Genomic DNA, 19,958 nt, shown 5'->3' on the forward strand with positions numbered 1-19,958 from the left:
TTGCAACTGAAGACACGGGCTTAAAATAGAGATGTTGCTTACCTGGGAGCCAAAGGGCCTAAGCTTTAGAATTCCCTCACTAAATCCCTTTCCTCTCTGTGTCTCATACCTCTAGAACCAAGCTTTTGATTTACTGTCCTAATATCCCCTTGTGTAGACTGGTGTCAAATTCTGTTTAACAATGCTCCTGTGAAGCATTTTTGGACAGTTTACTATGTTAAAGACACTGTATGAATACAAGATGGTAACGTTGTTGTTGGTCCACTTAAATGCAACTATGTGCCTCAACTACTGAATGTGGTGGCATTCTAACCACCAATCTCCGTAACCCCACTACAGTGCAGAAGGAGGCCATTCCATCGAGTCTGCACCAACACACCTAAAGAGCACCCCACCCAAGCCCACTTCCATAATCCCACCTAACCATTGATCACTAAGCGGCAATTTAGTATGGCTAATCCACCTAACCTGCACACCGTTGGCATGTGGGAGGAAACCAGAGCAACTGGAGGAAACCCATTTAACACGGGAAGACAGTGAAAACTCCAGTCACCCAAGGTTGGAATGGAACCTGGGGCTATGAGGCAGCAGTGCTAGCCACTGTGCCACTCAGATTAAAAAATTAAGATATTCCCAATGTTGCAACATTTTCAAAGTATAGCACAAGAAATTAATCCATGAAAGTTATGACTGTAAATATATTCAATGTGTTTATCAATTAATCTCTCAAAAACTGCGAATGTAATTGAAATATATCATGTATGTTGCAACTAATGGAATTTGTTTGGCATTTCAGGAATGCTCGCCACTTCCATCTGAAGCAAGCCAAAACTGGACAGGATCCCAAAAATGTTCAACAATAGTCCTTCGAATTCCAGCATTTAATACTTCCAGAGTATTTACAAACCTCTTCTTCAAACAATAAAATTGCTTTCTTTAAGAGTATATATATATATATATATATTGTATACAACAGTTGTTCTGTTAAGCAGTTTATTAATGTCCTTCTCGGAATTAATGCTGTTGGTGTCTTTTCTCCACCAAGAAATTAAAATAATGAGAAATTATTGATACATTCAATATTAAGTAACCCAGTTATACTGAAAATTTTATTTTGTATAAAAGAAAACTGGACTTTTCTTTAGCCATGTGGATTTTGTAATTTAGATCATTTCCTTCAGGAGCCTGAACCAAAGTCCTTGGCTTGTCTAGCATCAGCAACATCATTTGGTACTTCCACAGTCATCCCATCCATCCACTTCTTAAGGCAGATCTGGCAACCCAAACGAGACCTGAAAATCAAATTCAATTATATTTTAAAGCAACGCTAAAGAATCTTTAGATAAGCATCTACGTCAGTACTTTATGTAATAAAATATCTTTCTGGCTTATTGCAAAGTGTTATTTTGGGAGATTTTCCAAGTTGCTGATTAGTCAAGTAATATACTGTCATAATAATTCTAATGATATATGCAATGCCTTCCCTTATTGCAGGAAAATTCATAATTCCAGCAAACGTAAAAAAATCAACACTCAATCTCCAAACACTCAATCTTCAAACATTTACTAATTGTGTCTTAAAAAAATTATACAAGTGTTTGGACAAATAACTTTGATGTTCAGAACATCCACTAATTTTCCTTTAAAGTTAGGAGACTATTTAAAGTTGAGACTACAGATCTGTCCCAAACTGAAAAGATAAATGCGGCTATAGCACAGGATGACTGGGCACGACCAACAAAACCAATAAATTATCTTCAAGTTGAAAGGTTTCATGTCATTTTCCATTTATGACTGGTATTTCTCCATGTACGTTAAGAAAACAGAATTTGCCTCAGTCTACCTTGATAGATAAGAATGGTCATTCCTGAGGCAATCATAATTCACTTAAATTAAACAGTTTAATTTCACATACAGATGGTATTTGTTTCATGTAGTTGTTAGCCTAAACAAATCCTCAGTGCATTTTTAGTTCCAAGAAATAGGTCGATCTTTTAGAAAACAAAGTATTTGGTATGAAAACTGATACAAGGGGCATAAGTAGGATGAGAATAATTTAATAGACACGTGGAGCAAAAATAGAAACTGACTAATTAGTCTAATTCAATATTCAAATACCTGAAGTAATTATAAAATGCACCTCAATAAAATTTACAGTTTTACTTTCGAGTTTGCGACTGAAACAAGCTCCTGACATATTGATTCAGTTGCTTCAGGTTACGGAATACATCCCAAACTTCAAATTTTCTCCCAGGGCTTAATTTTCAGTTCTCCTTGCCTTCTGCACCTATTTAAACCAAACTGCTGCTCCGAAATGACAGCTAAATGGCCTCAAACAACCTAGTCTCTTGTCTTTTCTCTTCCTCCATCTCTGATGTTTGAGGTTAGCTGCCTACCTTTGACAAAGCCCATCTGGTCCTCTGCGACCACTTCTGGAATGCAGTTAGGATTTTGGCATCTGCGTTCAGTGTGATGGGCCTCTATGACCCACATTCCGTTGGATAACAGCGAGATTGAGGCCTGTGCTAGCGTAGGTGGCAATGTGCCCCTAGCCAGCGAGTCTGTGAACATTTATCGCAGATGCTGGGCCAGTTCTGTCACAAATTTTTGTAGAAGTCCGCCAGGAACCCGTCTGGTCCGGCACCTTCCCCATCTGCATGGAGCTAATGCTGTCCATGATCTCTCCCGACCCCATTTCCTGCCTTCCCCCACGACTGGTATATCCCGTCCATCAAGGAACCGTTTCATCCCAGATTCCCCGTTGAGGGCTCTGAGGTGTACAGCCCTTGGAACCCTACTCAAGCCCACATGTCTACCCTATCTCCGTAACCCCCACTTAACCTTTTTGGACACTTAAGGGCAATTTAGCATGGCAAATCCACCTAATGCGAGAGAGAGAGAGAGAGAGAGAGAGAGAGAGAGAGAGAGAGAGAGAGTGAGAGAGAGAGCACACACACGCACTTGGGGATTGGGCACAGTGAGGGTGGTCTGTGGAAAAATCTGCTGCCGATCAAGAGAAACTGACTGTGTAAAACTTTCTTATGGCAAAATCTGATTTGCGTAAAACTCCTGTTGCACTTTTAAGAATACAACTAGGATGGCAATTTCTGTTTAGGATGCAATGTAGCAGATCACCAATTTTCCGACCTCACACCATTGTCGGAGCACAATTAGCACAATGACTGCAGCAGTTAATGGAGAAGGCCTACTCCCATCTTCCCAGGGTAACTGGCAATGGGCAATATGTTCCTACTGCTTTGACCCACATCCCAAGAAAAGATTTTCAAAAATCAAACATTAACAAAACACTTCCATTCCTTCTCCACACAAGAATTGAAAGAGTCTGAAATTGCGTTTAACAGGAATTTCTGGTTGTCAGAATGCAACGCATTGACAGTGTATATATAGTACAACCAACCCTTTCTCAACATTTGCTGCTCTAATACTTCCGAATGAAACCACTGTAATGCAACAATTTGTAAACAATTTTATACCCATACATAATTTGTGTTTTGTAAAAGACCCAAAAATAACTCATATTTGAAAGCTAAATTCAAGTTAATATTTAGAAATCCAATCCAAAACTCCAAGTTAAGTCTTCAAATTACTCCAGATGGTGAACCTGAGTGTTCAATTTATTGTTGCTCATATCTAGTTTAAGTAAAAACATATAGATGTCCTATTCAAACCTAAGCTATGCTTTAAACCCAATTTCCTATCACAAAGACTCCTTATTTCCATTTCTGAAATACTGCCTACCGTTGATATTGAAGCCCCTATACATGCTTTTGTTAACTTCAGTCTAAATTATGCTATTACCCACTATCTTGGTCTCCCATCTTTCACTGCCCATAACCTTGACCAACGGTGCTGCATGTATCCTCTGTCACAACAGTAGTTGCTCATCACTCCGTCTGCCACATCTACATCATTTACAAAAACTGTCCCAGTCTACAAATCCCTCCACATACCATTCTGCAAAGAAAACTATATCTGCAACTCCCTCTTCAAACTCCTCTGTCGGTCTGTCTTTCTCTCTCTCTCTCATTACTTGTAAAGCACTTTTACAAGACTGATCCCTTTCAACAAATTCCCAGTCATATTTCCAACTCTCTCCTCCTCCTTGGGACCTATCTTGAGGCTATACCTAAAATAAAACTGCAGTTTTTCTAATTTGATTTAAATATATTAATATTGGGATTTATATTAATGCAAAATAAACAGAATAGCTTACGTTTCCTTGAGACCATAGGCCAGGTCCAACATATCCATTTCTTCATCAGTGATGCTGTCCAATTTCTTGTATATGGACTGTTCAAAGATTAGATGACATGTGGAGCATGCCAAGGTTCCTTCACATGCACCTGAGTGAGTGAGGCAAATACACTGTCAGCTGTATTTGCTAGACTTACAATTACATTACTGCAACTATATTTTGGAAAATATTAAATGTTGCGAGGCTACAGACAAACGGATTTTAATTACAGGGTTAAAAAATTGTACCATAATATTTTTGTTGCAGCAGGCTAAGAAAATTCACCAGTATCATAACTAGTCCATTACTGCAGAATAGCTAGTGATATCATACTCAATACAGTTCTACATGACTTGTATTTCCTAATGGCGTACTCCATAAGTGCAGTGATATGAACCAGATTAACTCACCACTGAAGCTAGAAAGTTTCCCAGATTAGTTCATTTATGTAACTTCGCTGGAACTAGACAAGCACCTATCGGGATGGAAACTCTGATGCTACCACTAGGTTTGTGACAGTTTACACAGAAGTAGTAGCAGAAGGAACACAGATCATTCAAGAACTGATGACAACCAGAAGACTATCTGGAAAAGAGTTATTTATAGGGGGGTAACTTGGGCAGTACTTCTAGGCACACACAAAAAAATGATTCTGAGTGAGCGAACGTGCAGCATAAGGAGCAACCTCAACCTACCCCAAATTTAAAACTTGCTGCTGGATAAAGTACAACATTTGAAGAAAGGAAATTAGAAGCAATAAGGAGATGTCATGGAAAATCAGGTTGTAACACAAGCAGACTATACACACCTGCTGTCATTCTACAAACATTTACAGCTTGAGATACAACAAAGTGCTGATCATACAAAACAAAAATGTCCTTGCTTCTTTACGGTGAACCATTATAAACCCCTCTCCCCTGACCCTCACCTCCAGCAAGTGCAAATGACTCATGGACCTCTTTTCACCAAGATAGAGGCCATCTGATCAGTTGCCTCACTCAATTCCTTCCCTTTCATTAGTGCATTTTACCAAACTTCCTTTAATGCTCCTCCCTGTAAGAGCCCTGACCTCATATTTCTCCTAATTTCTCTCCTATTTCTTATGCCCTCCTGAGCATTTTTTGTCCATGAGATCCATCTCCCACTCCCTTGATCCTATTCCCACTGCTGACTATCCAACTTCCCCATTATTTCCTGCGTTAGCCAATATGGTTAACAGTTCTTTTCAGGTGCCGTCCCTCTCTCCTTTACATCTGTTGACTACACCCTTCTCCTCAAAAGGTTTCCTTGACCCAACCATCATTGCAAAGTAGTGACCCATTTCCACCCTCCCTTTCCTATTTTGTCAAATGTGGTGCTGCCTCTCAAATCAGTATTCACCTTTCTCACAACACTTCCATCTAAATCTCTCCAGTAAGGCTGCAACCCCTGACATAGTGCCAAATTAGCTCTTATCCAAGTAACAAATGGTATTGTATATGACTGCGACCAAAGATAAACTTTTCCTTTTACAATAGCCTTTGACCTGATTGACCACACCATCCACCACCAAAGCTTCTCCACTGTCATTCAGCTGGGTGGAATTCCTCTCACTTGATTCATTTCTGATCTATTCAGTCATAGCCAGAGATTTGCTTGTAATGGTTTCTCTTCTAGCTCCTGCAGTATTATATCTGGCTTCCCCAAAGATCAATCCTAGGCCACCTGCTAGTTTGCATCTACATGCTCCTCTTCAATTACATCATCTGAAAGTCCAGCATTAGTTTTCATATACTGGGCCACCCAGTTCTACTGCACCACCACCTCTCGCGATTCCTCCACTGTTGCTAAATAATCTGGTTGTTACCCAACATTCAACACTGGCTGTTCAGAAATGTCCTCCAATTAAACACTGGGAAAGACCAAAGCTCCCTGTGGTAAACTCCATTCCCTATAGGGTCCCAGGTTCGATTCCCCACTGGGTCACGGTCTGTGTACAGTCTGCAATTTCTCCCCGTGTCTGCGTGGGTTTCCTCTGGGTGCTCCGGTTTCCTCCCACAGTCCAAAGACGTGCAGATTAGGTGGACAGGTTAGGAGGGGTTATTGGATTACAGGGATAGGAAGTGAGGGCTTAAGTGGGTCGGTGCAGACTCGATGGGCTGAATGGCCTTCTTCTGCACTGTATGTTCTATTAAATTATTCTATCCCTCTCCCTGGCAACAGTGAGATTAAGCTACTGTGTTCACAACCTATCTGGCCCAGGGATGAACTTCTAACCTCATATTTACACTACTATCATCTCTGTAACATGGTTCAACTTTGTCAGCCTCAGCTTATCATCCAAAATCCTCAATAACTGTTGCCTCTTGATTTGATCAATCCAATGCATTCCCAGTCTCTCACATTCTATACCCACATAAACCTGAGGTCATCCAAAGCTCTGCTGCTGTGACTTAACTTGCCACAAGGCCTGTTCCCCTACCAACCCTGTGCTAGTTGACCTAGATCCCGGTTAAGCAACAACTTGATTTCAGAATTTTTATCCTTGCTTGCAGATTCCCCCTGACAGACATTCGAATCAGACATCCACCCACCCCGCTCTGTAATCTCCCTCTCCACTACCTCAAGATATCTGCGCTGCTCTTGAGCATTCCAAATTTTAACCAAGCTGCCTCAACCTCAAGATACGGAATACCCTTCTGACACCTCTTTGCTTCTCTACCTCACTTACCTCCTTTTTCAAAATGTGTTATTTTAAAGAAATTTTCTAATTAAGGGACAATTTAGCGTGGCCAATCCATCTAACTTGCACATCTTTGGGTTGTGGGGATGAGACCCATGCAGACACAGGGCTCACTTTCCTTCATTATGACACTCTCTAAAACCTATCCTTTTAACCAAGCTTTTGGTCATCTAATCTAATATTTCCCACCATGGCTTGATGTGACATTTTGTTTTATAACACTTCTGTGAAGTGAACACTTTATGTTAAAGATTCAATAGAAGCATAAAATACTACTCCATATCAAAAAGATCTATAGGTTCATCTATCACACCTTCATTCTGCCTCAGCAATTATAAGAGATGGATTTCTCTTCAAAATACTTGTGCAATTTGACTTCAAAAATTCTAAACTTTAAATGTGATTAAAACCCGATATAACAGCATTACACATTACCACAGCTTGGCTTCTTGCAAAAAGCATGTGGTTTAAGTTTAATGGGAAAGCAGTTAGTAATAATAAAATAACAGAATTCCATGAAACCCATAGAGGTAACTAATTAAAGCTGTTACTTGCAATTTTTATTCTCCTCCTTTTTCGCATTTTCTCCCCAATTTACACCCACCAACAATAAACAATAATCAGTAACAAATATGTCAATCTCCATATCATTAACAACAATCCCATCCTCCCACCAAACCCAAAACATTCACCCACATGTTCACATAAACTGACAAAAAGGAATCAGGAATCCCCCATAGCCCCAATTAACACCGATCGCCCCCTCCCCCCAAATCTCCCACCCAAACTAATGTTCGATGTTATCTAGTTCTTGAAAGTGCATAATGAATAATTCCCATGAAATGGAGAACCCCTCTGTCCTTCCCCTCAGTTCAAACTTAACCTTCTCAAGAGTCAAGAATTCCAACAGATCCCCCCGCCACGCCAGGGCACAGCGTGGAGAGGCTGCTCTCCAACCCATCAGGATCCGCCTTCGGGCGATCAACGAGGCAAAGGCTACAACATCTGCCTCCGCACCCGTTTCCAACCCTGGCTGGTCCGACACCCCAAACATGGCCTCCCGGGGGCCCGGGTCCAGTCTCGCGTGCACCACTTTAGAAATTATCCTAAAAACCTCCTTCCAGTCATCCTCTAGCTTGGGACAGGACCAAAACATATGAATGTGGTTAGTGCCCCCCCCACACATCTTCTACTCCTTCAAAGAATCGGCTCATCCTCGCCCTGAGGTGTGCTCTGTATACTTTATACCACCTTCAGCTGTATCAGCTCGAACCTCGCGCACAAGGTGGAGGCATTTACTCTCCGGAGGACCTCACACCAGAACCCCTCCTCCATATCCTCTCCCAACTCTTCTTCCCACTTTGCTTTGATCCCTACCAGCGGTGCCTTCTCCTCCTCCAAAATAGCTCCATAGACACTGATACAACCCCCTTCTCCAGCCCCCTTCGTCAGCACCTTCTCCAGCAATATGGAGATCGGCTCCTCCGAGAAGTTCTGTATCTCCTTTCTAGCAAAATCTCGAACCTGCATATATCCAAACATTTCCTCCTGCTCCAGCCCATACTTCGCTTCCACCTCCCTCAATCCTGCAAACCGACCCCTAACAAACAAATCTTTTAGCGTCATAATCTCCTTCTCCTCCCATTTCCGAAAATTTCCATCCCACCTCCCTAGCTCAAATTGGTGGTTCCCCCCGAATCAGCATTTCCCTTGACCCTGCCCCCAACCAGAAGTGTTGGATGAACTGCCTCCAAATTTTCAACGAAGCTATTATTACCGGACTCTCCGAGTACTTCCCTGGGGCTATCGGGAGCGGCGCTGTTGCTAGTGCTTTCAATCCTGACCCCCTGCACAAACTCTCCTCCATTCTGACCCACTGGGAATCAACCTCTCTGACCCAGCTCCGCACCTTCTCCACATTCGCTGCCCAGTAGTAATATCAGGTTCGGAAGACCCAAACCCCTTGCCTGCCTTCCCCTCTGGAGTAGCACCTTTCTAACTCTAGCCACCTTCCCTCCCCAGATGAACGACGTAATCCTTCCCTCAATCTCTCTGAAAAATGCCGTTGGCAGGTAAATAGACAGGCATTGAAAAATAAACATAAATCCTGGCAACACGTTCATTTTAACCGCCTGTACCCAACCCGCAGTGACAGAGGGAGACCATCCCCACATTGCCAGATCCGCTTTCACTCTCCCCACCAAACTAGAAATGTTGTACCTGCTGAGCCCCCCCAACTCCCGGGCAACCTGCACCCCCAAATACCTAAAGTGAGTCCCTGCCCTACGGAATGGCATCCCCCCCACCTGGCCGAGATACCACAAAATACTCACTCTTGTCTAGATTCAGTGTGTACCCAGAGAAAAACCCAAACACTCGAAGCTCCAATATTCCCCCTATCAACACACTCGGTTCCGACACGTACAACAGCAAGTCATCGGCATATAAGGACATCCTATGCTCTATCCCCCCCGTGCTATTCCTTTCTATACCCCCAAACTTCTTAATGCGATGGCCAACGGCTCAATCGCGAATGCAAACAGCAGGGGGGACATAGGACATCCGACGGTGGAGAGAAAAGTATCTCGAGCTGATGTTGTTTGTGCGGACACTCGCCCTCGGCTCCTTATATAGTTGCTTTACCCAATTCACAAATCTTGGTTCAATACCAAACCACTCCAGAACTGCCATCAAGTACCCCCATTCTACCCGAACGTCTTCTCAGCGTCCAATGTCACAACCACCTGTTTCCTTCCCCTCTGCCAATGCCATAATGACATTCAATACCCTTCTGATGTTTGAAAAGAGTTGCCTCCCTCTCATGAACCCTGTCTGATCTTCACCTATCACCTTCGGGAGGCACTCCTCCAGCCTACCCGCCACTACCGTCACCAATATTTTTGCGTCCACGTTCAGAAGTGATATGGGCCTCTACGACCCACACTCCGTCGGATTCTTATCGTTTTTCAGCAACAGGGAGATCGATGTCTGCCCCAAGGTTTGTGGCAACACCCCCTTCTCTATCGCCTCTTCAAACATCCCCACCATCAGGGGTGCCAGCTTATCCTTGAATTTTTTGTAACATTCTACTGGAAACCCATCCGGCCCTGCCACATTTCCCAACTGCATCCTCCCAATCGCATCCTTTATCTCCTGCTCCACTATCGCTCCTTCTAATGTAGCTTTGTCCCCCTCCCCTAACCTCGGGTACTCCAACCCATCTAGAAATTCCTGCATCTCACGGTCTCCCCCGGGTGGCTCTGACCTGTACAACCTCTCCTAAAACTCCTCAAAACCTTGTTAATCAGATCTGGCACCACCACCAACTTCCCTGCCCTATCCCTCACCTGTACAATTTCCCTTGCCGCTGCTTCCCTCCGGAGCGGACCTGCTCACAGACACCCCACTTTATGTTCGTAAACTGTACCCCTTGCTCGCCTCAGTTGGCGCACCGCCTTCCTGGTAGATAGTCGGTCAAAGCTCGCCTGTAGTTCCTTCCTAGTTTCCAGCTTTGCTGGGTCCCCATCCTCTGCATAACTCCTATCTACCTCCAACATCTCATCTATTACCCTCTGCTGCTCCAACCTCTCCTCCTTGTCCACCCTGGCCTTAAACAAGATCAACTCACCCCTCTCAGCACCGCCTTTAAAGCCTCCCAGACGACCACCTTCGACAACTCACCCGTACAGTTGAAACCTTAATATTCCTTAATTACCTTTTCAATTTTGTCACAGAACACTTGGTCCCCCAAAAGTCCCACCTCTTAATTTCCACCCTGGTCTCTGCGTTACCCCCTTCTCCAGCACCATATCCACCCAATGCGGAGCATGATCTGACACTGCAATTGCCGAGTATTCCGACCCCTTAACCCCAGCCAGCAAAGCCTTCCCCACCACGAAAAAGTCGATCCGCGAGTATACCTTATGGACTGCTGAGAAAAAGGAGTCCTCCCATTCCCTCGGGTGCAGAAACCTCCAAGAGTCCACCCCTCCCATTTCCACCATTAGCCCAGCTAATACCTTCACCCCCCTGATGGGGCCAACGAGCGCGGCCATGACCTGCCCAACATTGGCTCCTGCACCAAGTTCCAGCCCCCTCCCCCCCACTATCTTGCACAGTGCTGCTTTCACTTGCCCGAAAGCCACTCGTGTCTTTGTCAGCTCCACCGTCAAGTCCTGGTAGATCCGAACTCCGGCACCATCCCACTGCACCTCGCGCTTCTCCTTCATGCAGTACTTATGGAAACAGATGATTACTGCTCTTGGCGGCTTATTCACTTTGGGCTTCGGCCTTGACAACCGATGAGCTCAGCCCAGTTCGTATCGAGAGGGGTTCTCCCCCTCTCCCATCAGCTCCACCAACTTCTTAGCGAAGTTCTCTGTCGGCCTTAGACCATTTATCCCTTCGGGCAAGCCCACAATTCTTAGATTGTGCCGCCTCGAGCCGTTCACCAAGTCCTTAAGCTTTGCTCGGAGCCCTCTGTTGGTTGCCACCACCCTTCGCAGCTCGTTCCCCCATAGAGGTGAGCTGGTCACTGTGCAGCGCGCAGCCTCCTCCACTTCCTTCATCTTCTCGCCCAAGCTCTCTCATCTCGGCCGATGTCTTTGCCACAGCTACTCTCACCGGGGTGATTACCTCCTCCACCAATGACTTCAATGTGACCACTATCTCCTTCCTCAAAGCCTCCATGTGCCTTGCAAACTGCTTTTCCAGCTCCACTGCCATCACATCGGTCATCTCTACTGTAAATAGTGAGACCATGCGGCCCAGCCTCCGCCATCTTGTCAGCACTTCATTTCCTCCCTTCCTCGACGCTGCTTTTCGCATCCTTTAACGGCTTATTATTTTTCCTTTTTCTCACCCTTCCTTCCTTCTTCAATCTCCCTTTTCTTTGTATCTCTCCAGAATTTCCCCGAGACCAGACTCAGTCTTCTTACCACATTCTAGGCGGGAGCCATCTGATGTGTGACATCTCACCTACATCGCGCCATGGCCCCGCCCCCGCCGCTACCTTCCAGTTTTCGGAGAGTAAAAACAGAAAAAAATCTCTTTTCAGCTCGTGGACTTTGAGGCCTTCAACTTTCAGGCTGCTCCTTGGGGAACCAGGTCACGATCCCCGCTCCTCCTCCATGTGCAGCCCAACATGGAGGAGGAGCTGAACCCGCCGGGACCAGTCTCTCCACTCCCGCCTTTTCAACCCCCCAACACCGAGAAACGGAGCTTCGATGCTGTCACAGGGCGAGGGAGGTAGGGCCGACCCCAGAGAGGTTTATTTATTCTCCCCCCCCAAAAAAAACTTTGCGGAGAACCCCCGAAAAAGACAGCGATATCGCAGACCGGCGGGAGCTTCTTCCAAACGCGGCCACTCCGCTCGCAGACGCCACCGGAAGTCCTGCAATCTAATGATTTTATTCTATCATCCACCTGAATTCTGGATATGTGTAACTGACATGTAACGCTGTGCAAACCTGCATCTTCAAAACCTGTCAACATTCCCCTCTTTATCCAAATATTTATTTGCTCTTCTATAAATGATCATCCTTACCCATTTTGTTTTATTTTAAAGACCCAGACACTCCATTCCAGCTTTTTTTTGGGAATTTGATCAGAAAATTCTACAGCTTAAATAGGGTGATTTACGTTCATGGAATTAGATATGAGCTGCTGAAATGCATATCGGATCAAGGTAGCTTACTCTGGCAAACTGCCTGCATTTAAGGCTACAGTTTGTTTCCAGATTCTGTCCAGCAGGTTGCTGCCATGCATCTTGTGCGTGGGTAAAGAGATTTAACATGCTTCCCATTTTTTATCTGCTAGTTTTCTTCCAATTTTTAGATGCTGTTGGCGAGCAGCGAAGACAAGAGCAATACAGTATACATAAATCTTTTCCTGTCAGTACAGAATCTGTCCATCAGCAAGTCCTTTGTTGTTCCTCCTTGTGTTGACTCTCTTGTGGTGCAGCTTTCACTATCAAATTAAAACATTGCACTCGGAAAGATTAAAAACAAAGCTCAGCAGCCGTGAACTATCAAAGTTACACTGTCTATACATCAGAACTTTATGTGTAAGAATATGTTTCCTTATGTAGGTTGCAATCGCATATTTCTCAGTAAAGCTACTTATTTTCAGACTGGCCCATGTAATATGGTCAGATATTTAAGCAAGCCAATAATAAAGAATCAGTACATATTCAAAACAAATAATTACACAAAATTACACACATAAGGCAACTATATGAAATGCATGTCTTTTTTTCGAAGATCCTTTTGGGTCTCAATTGGCCACACCCTACCTTTTATTTTTACAAAATACTTTTAGGTTCCATTCATGTTACCCATTAAACTATTTTCATTCACTCGCTTTGTCCCTTATACTTCTTTTTCAGTTCTCCCTGTATTTTGCATTCAATTTGCTATTTATCATGAGCTCCCTTTGCCGGTTTCATTTTAATCTCGTTATCTTTTATTTGTGTAGTTTTGGATATCCTTTGTTTTCTTCTTGAGACTATATCTAGTTTCATAGAATCGTAAAATTTACAGTGCAGAAAGAGGCCATTTGGCCCATCGAGTCAGCACCAGCCCTTGGAAAGAGCACCCCACTTAAGCACACACCTCTGCCCTAGCCCCGTAACCCCATAACCCAGTAACCCCATAACCCAGTAACCCCAACCAACCTTTTTGGACACTAAGGGCAATTTATCACGGCCAATCCATCTAACCTGCACATCTTTGGACTGGAGCACCCTGAGGAAACCCAAGACAGAGGGAGAGCACAGACCGTGACCCAAGCCGGGAATTGAACCTGGGACCCTGGAGCTGTGAAGCAACTGTGCTGCCCCTCGGATGCATAAACCTCCACTCCTCCCATCTCACTCAGTCAGCGCCTCTGTGCGGTTGTGACCTGGTCCATCCTCGCACCATATTCCAATCACCCCTGCTATTAAGAACAAAAAACAAAGAAAAGTACAGCACAGGAACAGGCCCTTCGACCCTACAAGCCTGCGATGACCATGCTGCCTGTCTAAACTAAAATCTTCCACACTTCTGGGGTCCGTATCCCTCTATTCATGTATTTGTCAAGATTCCCCTTAAACGTCACTATTGTCTATGCTTCCACCACCTCCTCCGGCAGTGAGTTCCAGGCACCCAATATCTTGTGTAAATAAACTTGCCTCGTACATCTTCTCTAAACCTTGCCCCTCGCATCTTAAACTTATGCCCCTTAGTAATTGACGCCTCAACCCTGGGAAAAAGCCTCTGACTATCCACTCTGTCTGTGCCCCTCATAATTTTGTAGACCTCCATCAGGTCACCACTCAACCTCCTTTGTTCATTAGCTCAAGTGTCCTCCCCTCCAATGCCCTCGTTACAATCACATATCTACCCTCTGGTCCATTACTACCATCGCCATTTGAAACCTCACCCTCTTGCCCAACATCGCATACCTTACGTTGGCTAGTGTGGAGGCCCCTGCCCAGGCCCCCGTCTTCCCACTTCCCGCCTCATGCCCAGTCTCTGAGAAGCGAAGTTCAGACACAAACCCCAGAAAACTGACATCGCGAAAAATCCCAATTCCTACCCTTCCCAAACAGGCAACTTAACACCCTTGAACCACGAATAAAAAACGAGAAACAAAACATATACAACCTTCCACCATCCTACCCTCAGTGCAAGACCAGAGCCCAATCCCATTTCTGCCCCAGTCCTTCAGCCTTCGTAAAGGCCTCTGCTGCTTCCACCGCCTTGAAGTAAAAGTCCTTAGAGTTGTAGGTCACCCTCAAACTTTGCTGTATACACCACGCCAAACCTCACATCACCGCTGTACAGTGCCGCCTTCACTCGGCCGAAAGCCTTCTGCCTGCTCTCCAGCTACACAATTACGTCCTGGTGTATATGTATACCAGCTCCTGTCTATTGCACCTCCCGTTTCTGTTTTGCCAAACTCTGGACCTTCCCCTTCATATGGTTCCTGTGAAAACAAATTATTACCACCCTTGGTGGTTCATTTGTCGTTGGTTTAGGCCTCAACGACCGATGAGCCCTATCCAGTTCATACCGGGAGGGATCTTCCCCCTTCCCTAACTCTGCCAAAATCTTGGTAAAGTCAGCCTCGGGCCCTCCACCCCCACAGGCAGACCCACAATTCTTGCGTTCTGCCACCTAGATCTATTCTCCAGGTCCTCCACCTTCGCGTTCAGTCCTTTGTTGGCTTCCACCATCCTCCGCAGCTCCCCACCCATTGAGGTGAACTGGTCACTGTGCTGCGCCAAAGCCACCTCCACTCCCTTGCTCCCACACCTTGGCGATGCCTTCATCAGGGCAATCACCTCCTCCACCAGTACCTTCATTGCCGTCATCATTTTCTTCCTCATCACCTCCATGTGTTTGGCAAACTGATTCTCAAACTCCCTGTCCATCACCTTGATCATCTTCTCTGCTGTGAAGGGCACAGCCCCACCCAGCGATCCAGCCTCCACCATCTTTCCTGCTACAGAGCTGACCCATTGCTCGACAGCAAATCTTCGCTTTCCCCCTTCTTCCTGACGGTTTTCTTCTGGTTTTTAGGCATCCCCCTCCTGTAGCTGCTCATCCAAACATTGCCCCTGGGACTGGGCATGAAATTCCAAAAAAACTGAGCCTCGAGCAGGAGCTATCCAACATGCGACTTCCACCTACATGCCACTACCGGAAGTCGAAAGTTGATAGCTTCTATCTCAACCATTGACCTTGGAAGTAAATTCTACAGCCTCAAAAAAGTTCTCCTACTCTCTGTTCAATATATTTTACATTTAATTTTGTATTTAAGGCTCCTGATTCTTGATAATGGAGACAGTTGCTTCTATCCTTGCAATCCCATACTTGTATAATTTTAAACACTAACACAGGGAGGCAGTAGCAGTGATATTGTCACTGGACTAGTAAACCAGAGACCCAGAATAATGCTCAGGGGACCCAGGTTTAAATCCCGCCATTGCAGATGCCGAAATTTGAATTCAATCAAAATCTGGAATTAAAAATCTAATGATGACCATGAAACCATTGTCGATTGTGGTAAAAACCCATCTATTCACTAATGTAGTTTAGGGATGGAAATGTGCCGTCCTTATCTGGTCTGGCCTTCATGTGACTCCAGGTCCATAGCAATGTGGGTTGACTCTTAACTGCCCATGAACGAATAATTTAAAAAAAATCATCTGGTTCCTTAATCTGAGTTATCAATTTTTCAAGTCTTTCTTTGTATTTTCTCAGACCGAGCACAATCCTAGGGAATCCGTAGCCTCATTAATATGACAAACATTAACGTTTTCATGTTATTTATATTCAGAGCTGATGGGTAAACTAATGGCAGTAACAGAAATTTTAAACAATGGTGCCATCTCTAAATTCATGTAGAACAGTTGAGGTTGCCAAGCTCCACATCGTTTATAGCACTAACCAAAACCAACAGCAAATATACCTTAGTCAGTTGACCAGGAACTAATTGCTCTCACTGTGTGTTATTACAGCAGCACCTAGTGGCAAACAGTAAAATAAACCCCAAAAGCGGAGAAAAAGTTAGAGCTAAACAGGGCTGCTTATCCCAACCTCAGACGTCCTTGGTTATCAGACCTTTTAGCAGTGCAAATTGAAGGTCACATTTCCCTGGGTGGGATCCGATGAGTTGTAAGACCACCTCCCTAGATAGAACCTAGCAGGTTAAATTTTTCACCTTAGCTGACATTCAAACAAATTAGGTTTAATTCTATCTAATGTTTATAGTAACTTCCCTATATCTTAGATTTAAAATTGTGGATGAAAAGATTTAGTATTCTTGTATTTACACCTCAGTCGTCATCTTAAATGGTTCTGAGTGAACAGGATGGGATTTAAAAAATCTGATGGTCTAGTTTAGAACAGTTAAATCTCCACAAATGATGCAAAGTTACCAGTCATGCAACAAGGTATCATCTTTCCATTTGCTTTTTCTAAAGGCACTGTCTTGTCCTAGGAAGTCTCACAGGCACATGGCACCTCGTCTGAATGGTATCTCACCCAAGTGGCTACTTGAACAAGTCGAGACAGCATGGTTTGACAGGCTGTTCATCTGTGGACAAGCATCAGAATCTCTGTTCCCAATATCTACAGGCATGCAAGATGTTTAAATTAAGAATAGATTACACATATCTATGCTTCCAGAAAGGTTTTCATTTGTAAAAATATATTTTACACATTACATAATTATACTAACAGGGTACAACTGGATCCAACAAGGACAAAAATCTCTCCCATTTGCTCCCAATGATTCTTCCTTGCAGCACAAGATGACTTATAAAAGATTATCTAAATGCTAAAGAGTCAAATTTTCCACAGCTAAATACATGCCCTGGTTCAACTCAGTTGTGGAACATCTACATAATAAACAGTATGTAATTACTGACACTGTATCACCATGAAATAAGATAATGCAACAGGAGTTTTGACTGGAGCACAAATAGCACACACCAGTGTTGCAGTCAACTGTGTGCAGCTAGGTTTTGGAATAGAGCAGTTCATTCCAGTCTTGCTGCCTACATAATTTCAAAACATACCAAGTCCAGGTTGTCTGTGAACCCTGCCAAACAGGGCTATTATAATCTATATCTTATCAGATACAGGTTTTGACAGTGGAAACTATTCCCCTTTGGGATCCATGACAGGAGGAAGCAATTTCCTGAATTAAGGAGAATTCCAAAACAAACTTACCCAAGAGGCATTATGATTGTTTTAGCTTGAAAACAGATGAAGTAAGAAACACCAAGACATGTAGTTATTTCGGCTTTAGTAGCCAGCATGGGCCAATGTTCCAGGTCAAAATGTTCTCGGGCAATCTGTGCTAAGACTGTCTATAAAGGAACAAGGTATTAAACCACTGTGGACGCTAGAATCTGAAACCAAAGAGAAAATGCTGGAAAATATCAGCAGGTCTGGCAGCATCTGGAGGGAGAGAAAAGAGCTAACGTTTCGAGTCCAAATGGCCCTCTGTCGAGCTTTGACAAAGGGTCATCTGGACTCGAAAAATTAGCTCTTTTCTCTCCCTATAGATGCTGCCTGACCTGCTGACATTTTCCAGCATTTTCTCTAAGGTATTAAGCCAATGGCTCGCAGGCCTCCTAGAAGTAAAACTTTGATTTCCCATTATTTTCCTGATGCCAGGGACATCAACGGCTTAAGTCTGCAAACCTAAAGTAAAATTAAGACCAGAGTTTTCGCTCAGACGGAGATGCCCTCCATCTGCGAGGAAATGCCGGCAGAGATCCAAAACAGAAAATGTCGCCCCAAAAACTGACCGCTGCCATTTTTGCAGGGGTGGGTGGCAGGTAATTAATCGCACATCAGTGGTTCAGCAGTTTCTGCCCATATAAATCAGTAGCTGCGCCCACTTGTGTGATTTTGGTGTGCTAGGTGTCTGAAACACAAATTATTAGACCTGGTAGGAGGTGTGAACCTTGGGATTAATTTGGATTGCTCGGGTGCCCTTTTGGAGAGGCAAGGTACTTCTTCGGAAGAGGCAAGGCACCCTTTGGGGTATGACTGGTGCCCTTTGAGATTTTTTTTTTTTTTTTTTTAAAGTAGACATGACTGTGTAAAAAGAGCATAGATTCTCTGGAACTGCCAAAGCTCATTGGAACCGGTGGGTAGAAGAATAGAGTGGCATAGTAGTTGAGCGGCCAAGAGGCAGCATCAGTTGGCATGGATGAGCCATAGGGAGTTTGGCAGGGGCAGGGTGGAAGGGTTGAGATCTACAGGGATATTTTTTGTTTTAATTTTTTACAAATAAGTTCAACAAAGTCCAGAGCACAGAAGACCAACCAGCCCACCTCCACACCTGGCAGCTTCCACACTAATCTAGCCTGTCCCCATGAAATGACCTTCTGAGCCTCTTTCTCTTGGGTTGGCTTGGTGGAGCTAGAAAATATCCCGTCTCTGTGATCCCAACCCAGGAGTGAAAATCTTGGCCCAAGAGTTTAACTAGAATTCTGTATTTGGTGCGGACCAATCTTTATTTGTACACAAGATAAAGTTAGTAATGCTTTAAAAATAGTCTGATAAATTTGAATACAACATATTAATGACATTGCATGCATTTTGAAAAGGAGCAGCTTTCTTTTCTAGAAATGGGAAGTGATCTGGATGCAGCATAACCTAGCCACTGAAGCACGAAAGCATTTTCTCAGATAATCACAGATTTAAACCTCTGCAACCTGGAACACAGTAGGAATGAACAAGAATTTAAACTTGTTCTCCTTGGTGTTTATTCTAATCTTGTTATCAGGAAGAGGATTAAATGGAGACTAGTCATTGCGCCACAGGAAGAGCAAGTAGACCCGGAATACACTCATTTAATTGTTTTTTGCCGGAGTTTAGGGCACATGTTGCCTTTTCTCAGTAGTGCATAAAAGTATGTGGGGGGGGGGGGGGGGGGGGGCCTCAAGGATAGAGATTGGAAAAAGAGAGAAATGGGATAAAAATGTAACTCCTGTTCTTACGTTAAATCCTTTTATGTCAAACTGTGCAAATGTTTTACCCTAACTAAAATGACATACATACTATTGATCAGAATTACTTATTTAATTCAGGGAAAAGCTAATACATGAAAGCATTCATAATATAGAAAATATTAAAAAGCAGAAAATTTACATAAGTCAGATTACAGCTGCTTTTCAAACCCCAATACTCCTTAGTTTGTGGTCAGACAAACAAATTACAATCGTCTACTCGGTTATCACATTTCCTGTGCCTTTGGAAAATGCAAATTTTTTTTAAAATAGTTTACGGGATAAACTAGGCCTTTGAATAACTAAGTATATACATGATGGGAGTTTTTCTATTTGAAAAATTCAAAGTTCCATAGGCACAGTATCTCAAAACCATCAACCTTGGGACTGAGTTAAAATTGTAACCTTAATTAAATTAACAAGGGACATGTGAAATTAAGTTTATTTTTTATTAAAGCTTGCAAGAA

General features: G+C 43.8%; 1 protein-coding gene across 1 annotated transcript in view; it reads right to left on the reverse strand.

Annotated features, from left to right (window-relative positions):
- Positions 1–866: 866 nt before the first annotated feature.
- Positions 867–19,958, reverse strand: part of LOC119977439 (adrenodoxin-like) — a 37,498-nt gene continuing 18,406 nt past the window's right edge. Inside the window, exons 3-4 of the mRNA XM_038818348.1 lie at positions 4,235–4,364; positions 867–1,292 (exon numbers count right to left, since the gene is read on the reverse strand). Coding sequence (XP_038674276.1) covers positions 1,178–1,292; positions 4,235–4,364 — 245 coding nt within the window. The 3' untranslated portion in view covers positions 867–1,177. The remainder of the gene's footprint in view (positions 1,293–4,234; positions 4,365–19,958) is intronic.

The sequence above is a fragment of the Scyliorhinus canicula genome, chromosome 14 (assembly GCF_902713615.1).
Source record: "Scyliorhinus canicula chromosome 14, sScyCan1.1, whole genome shotgun sequence".
NCBI lineage: Eukaryota > Metazoa > Chordata > Chondrichthyes > Carcharhiniformes > Scyliorhinidae > Scyliorhinus > Scyliorhinus canicula.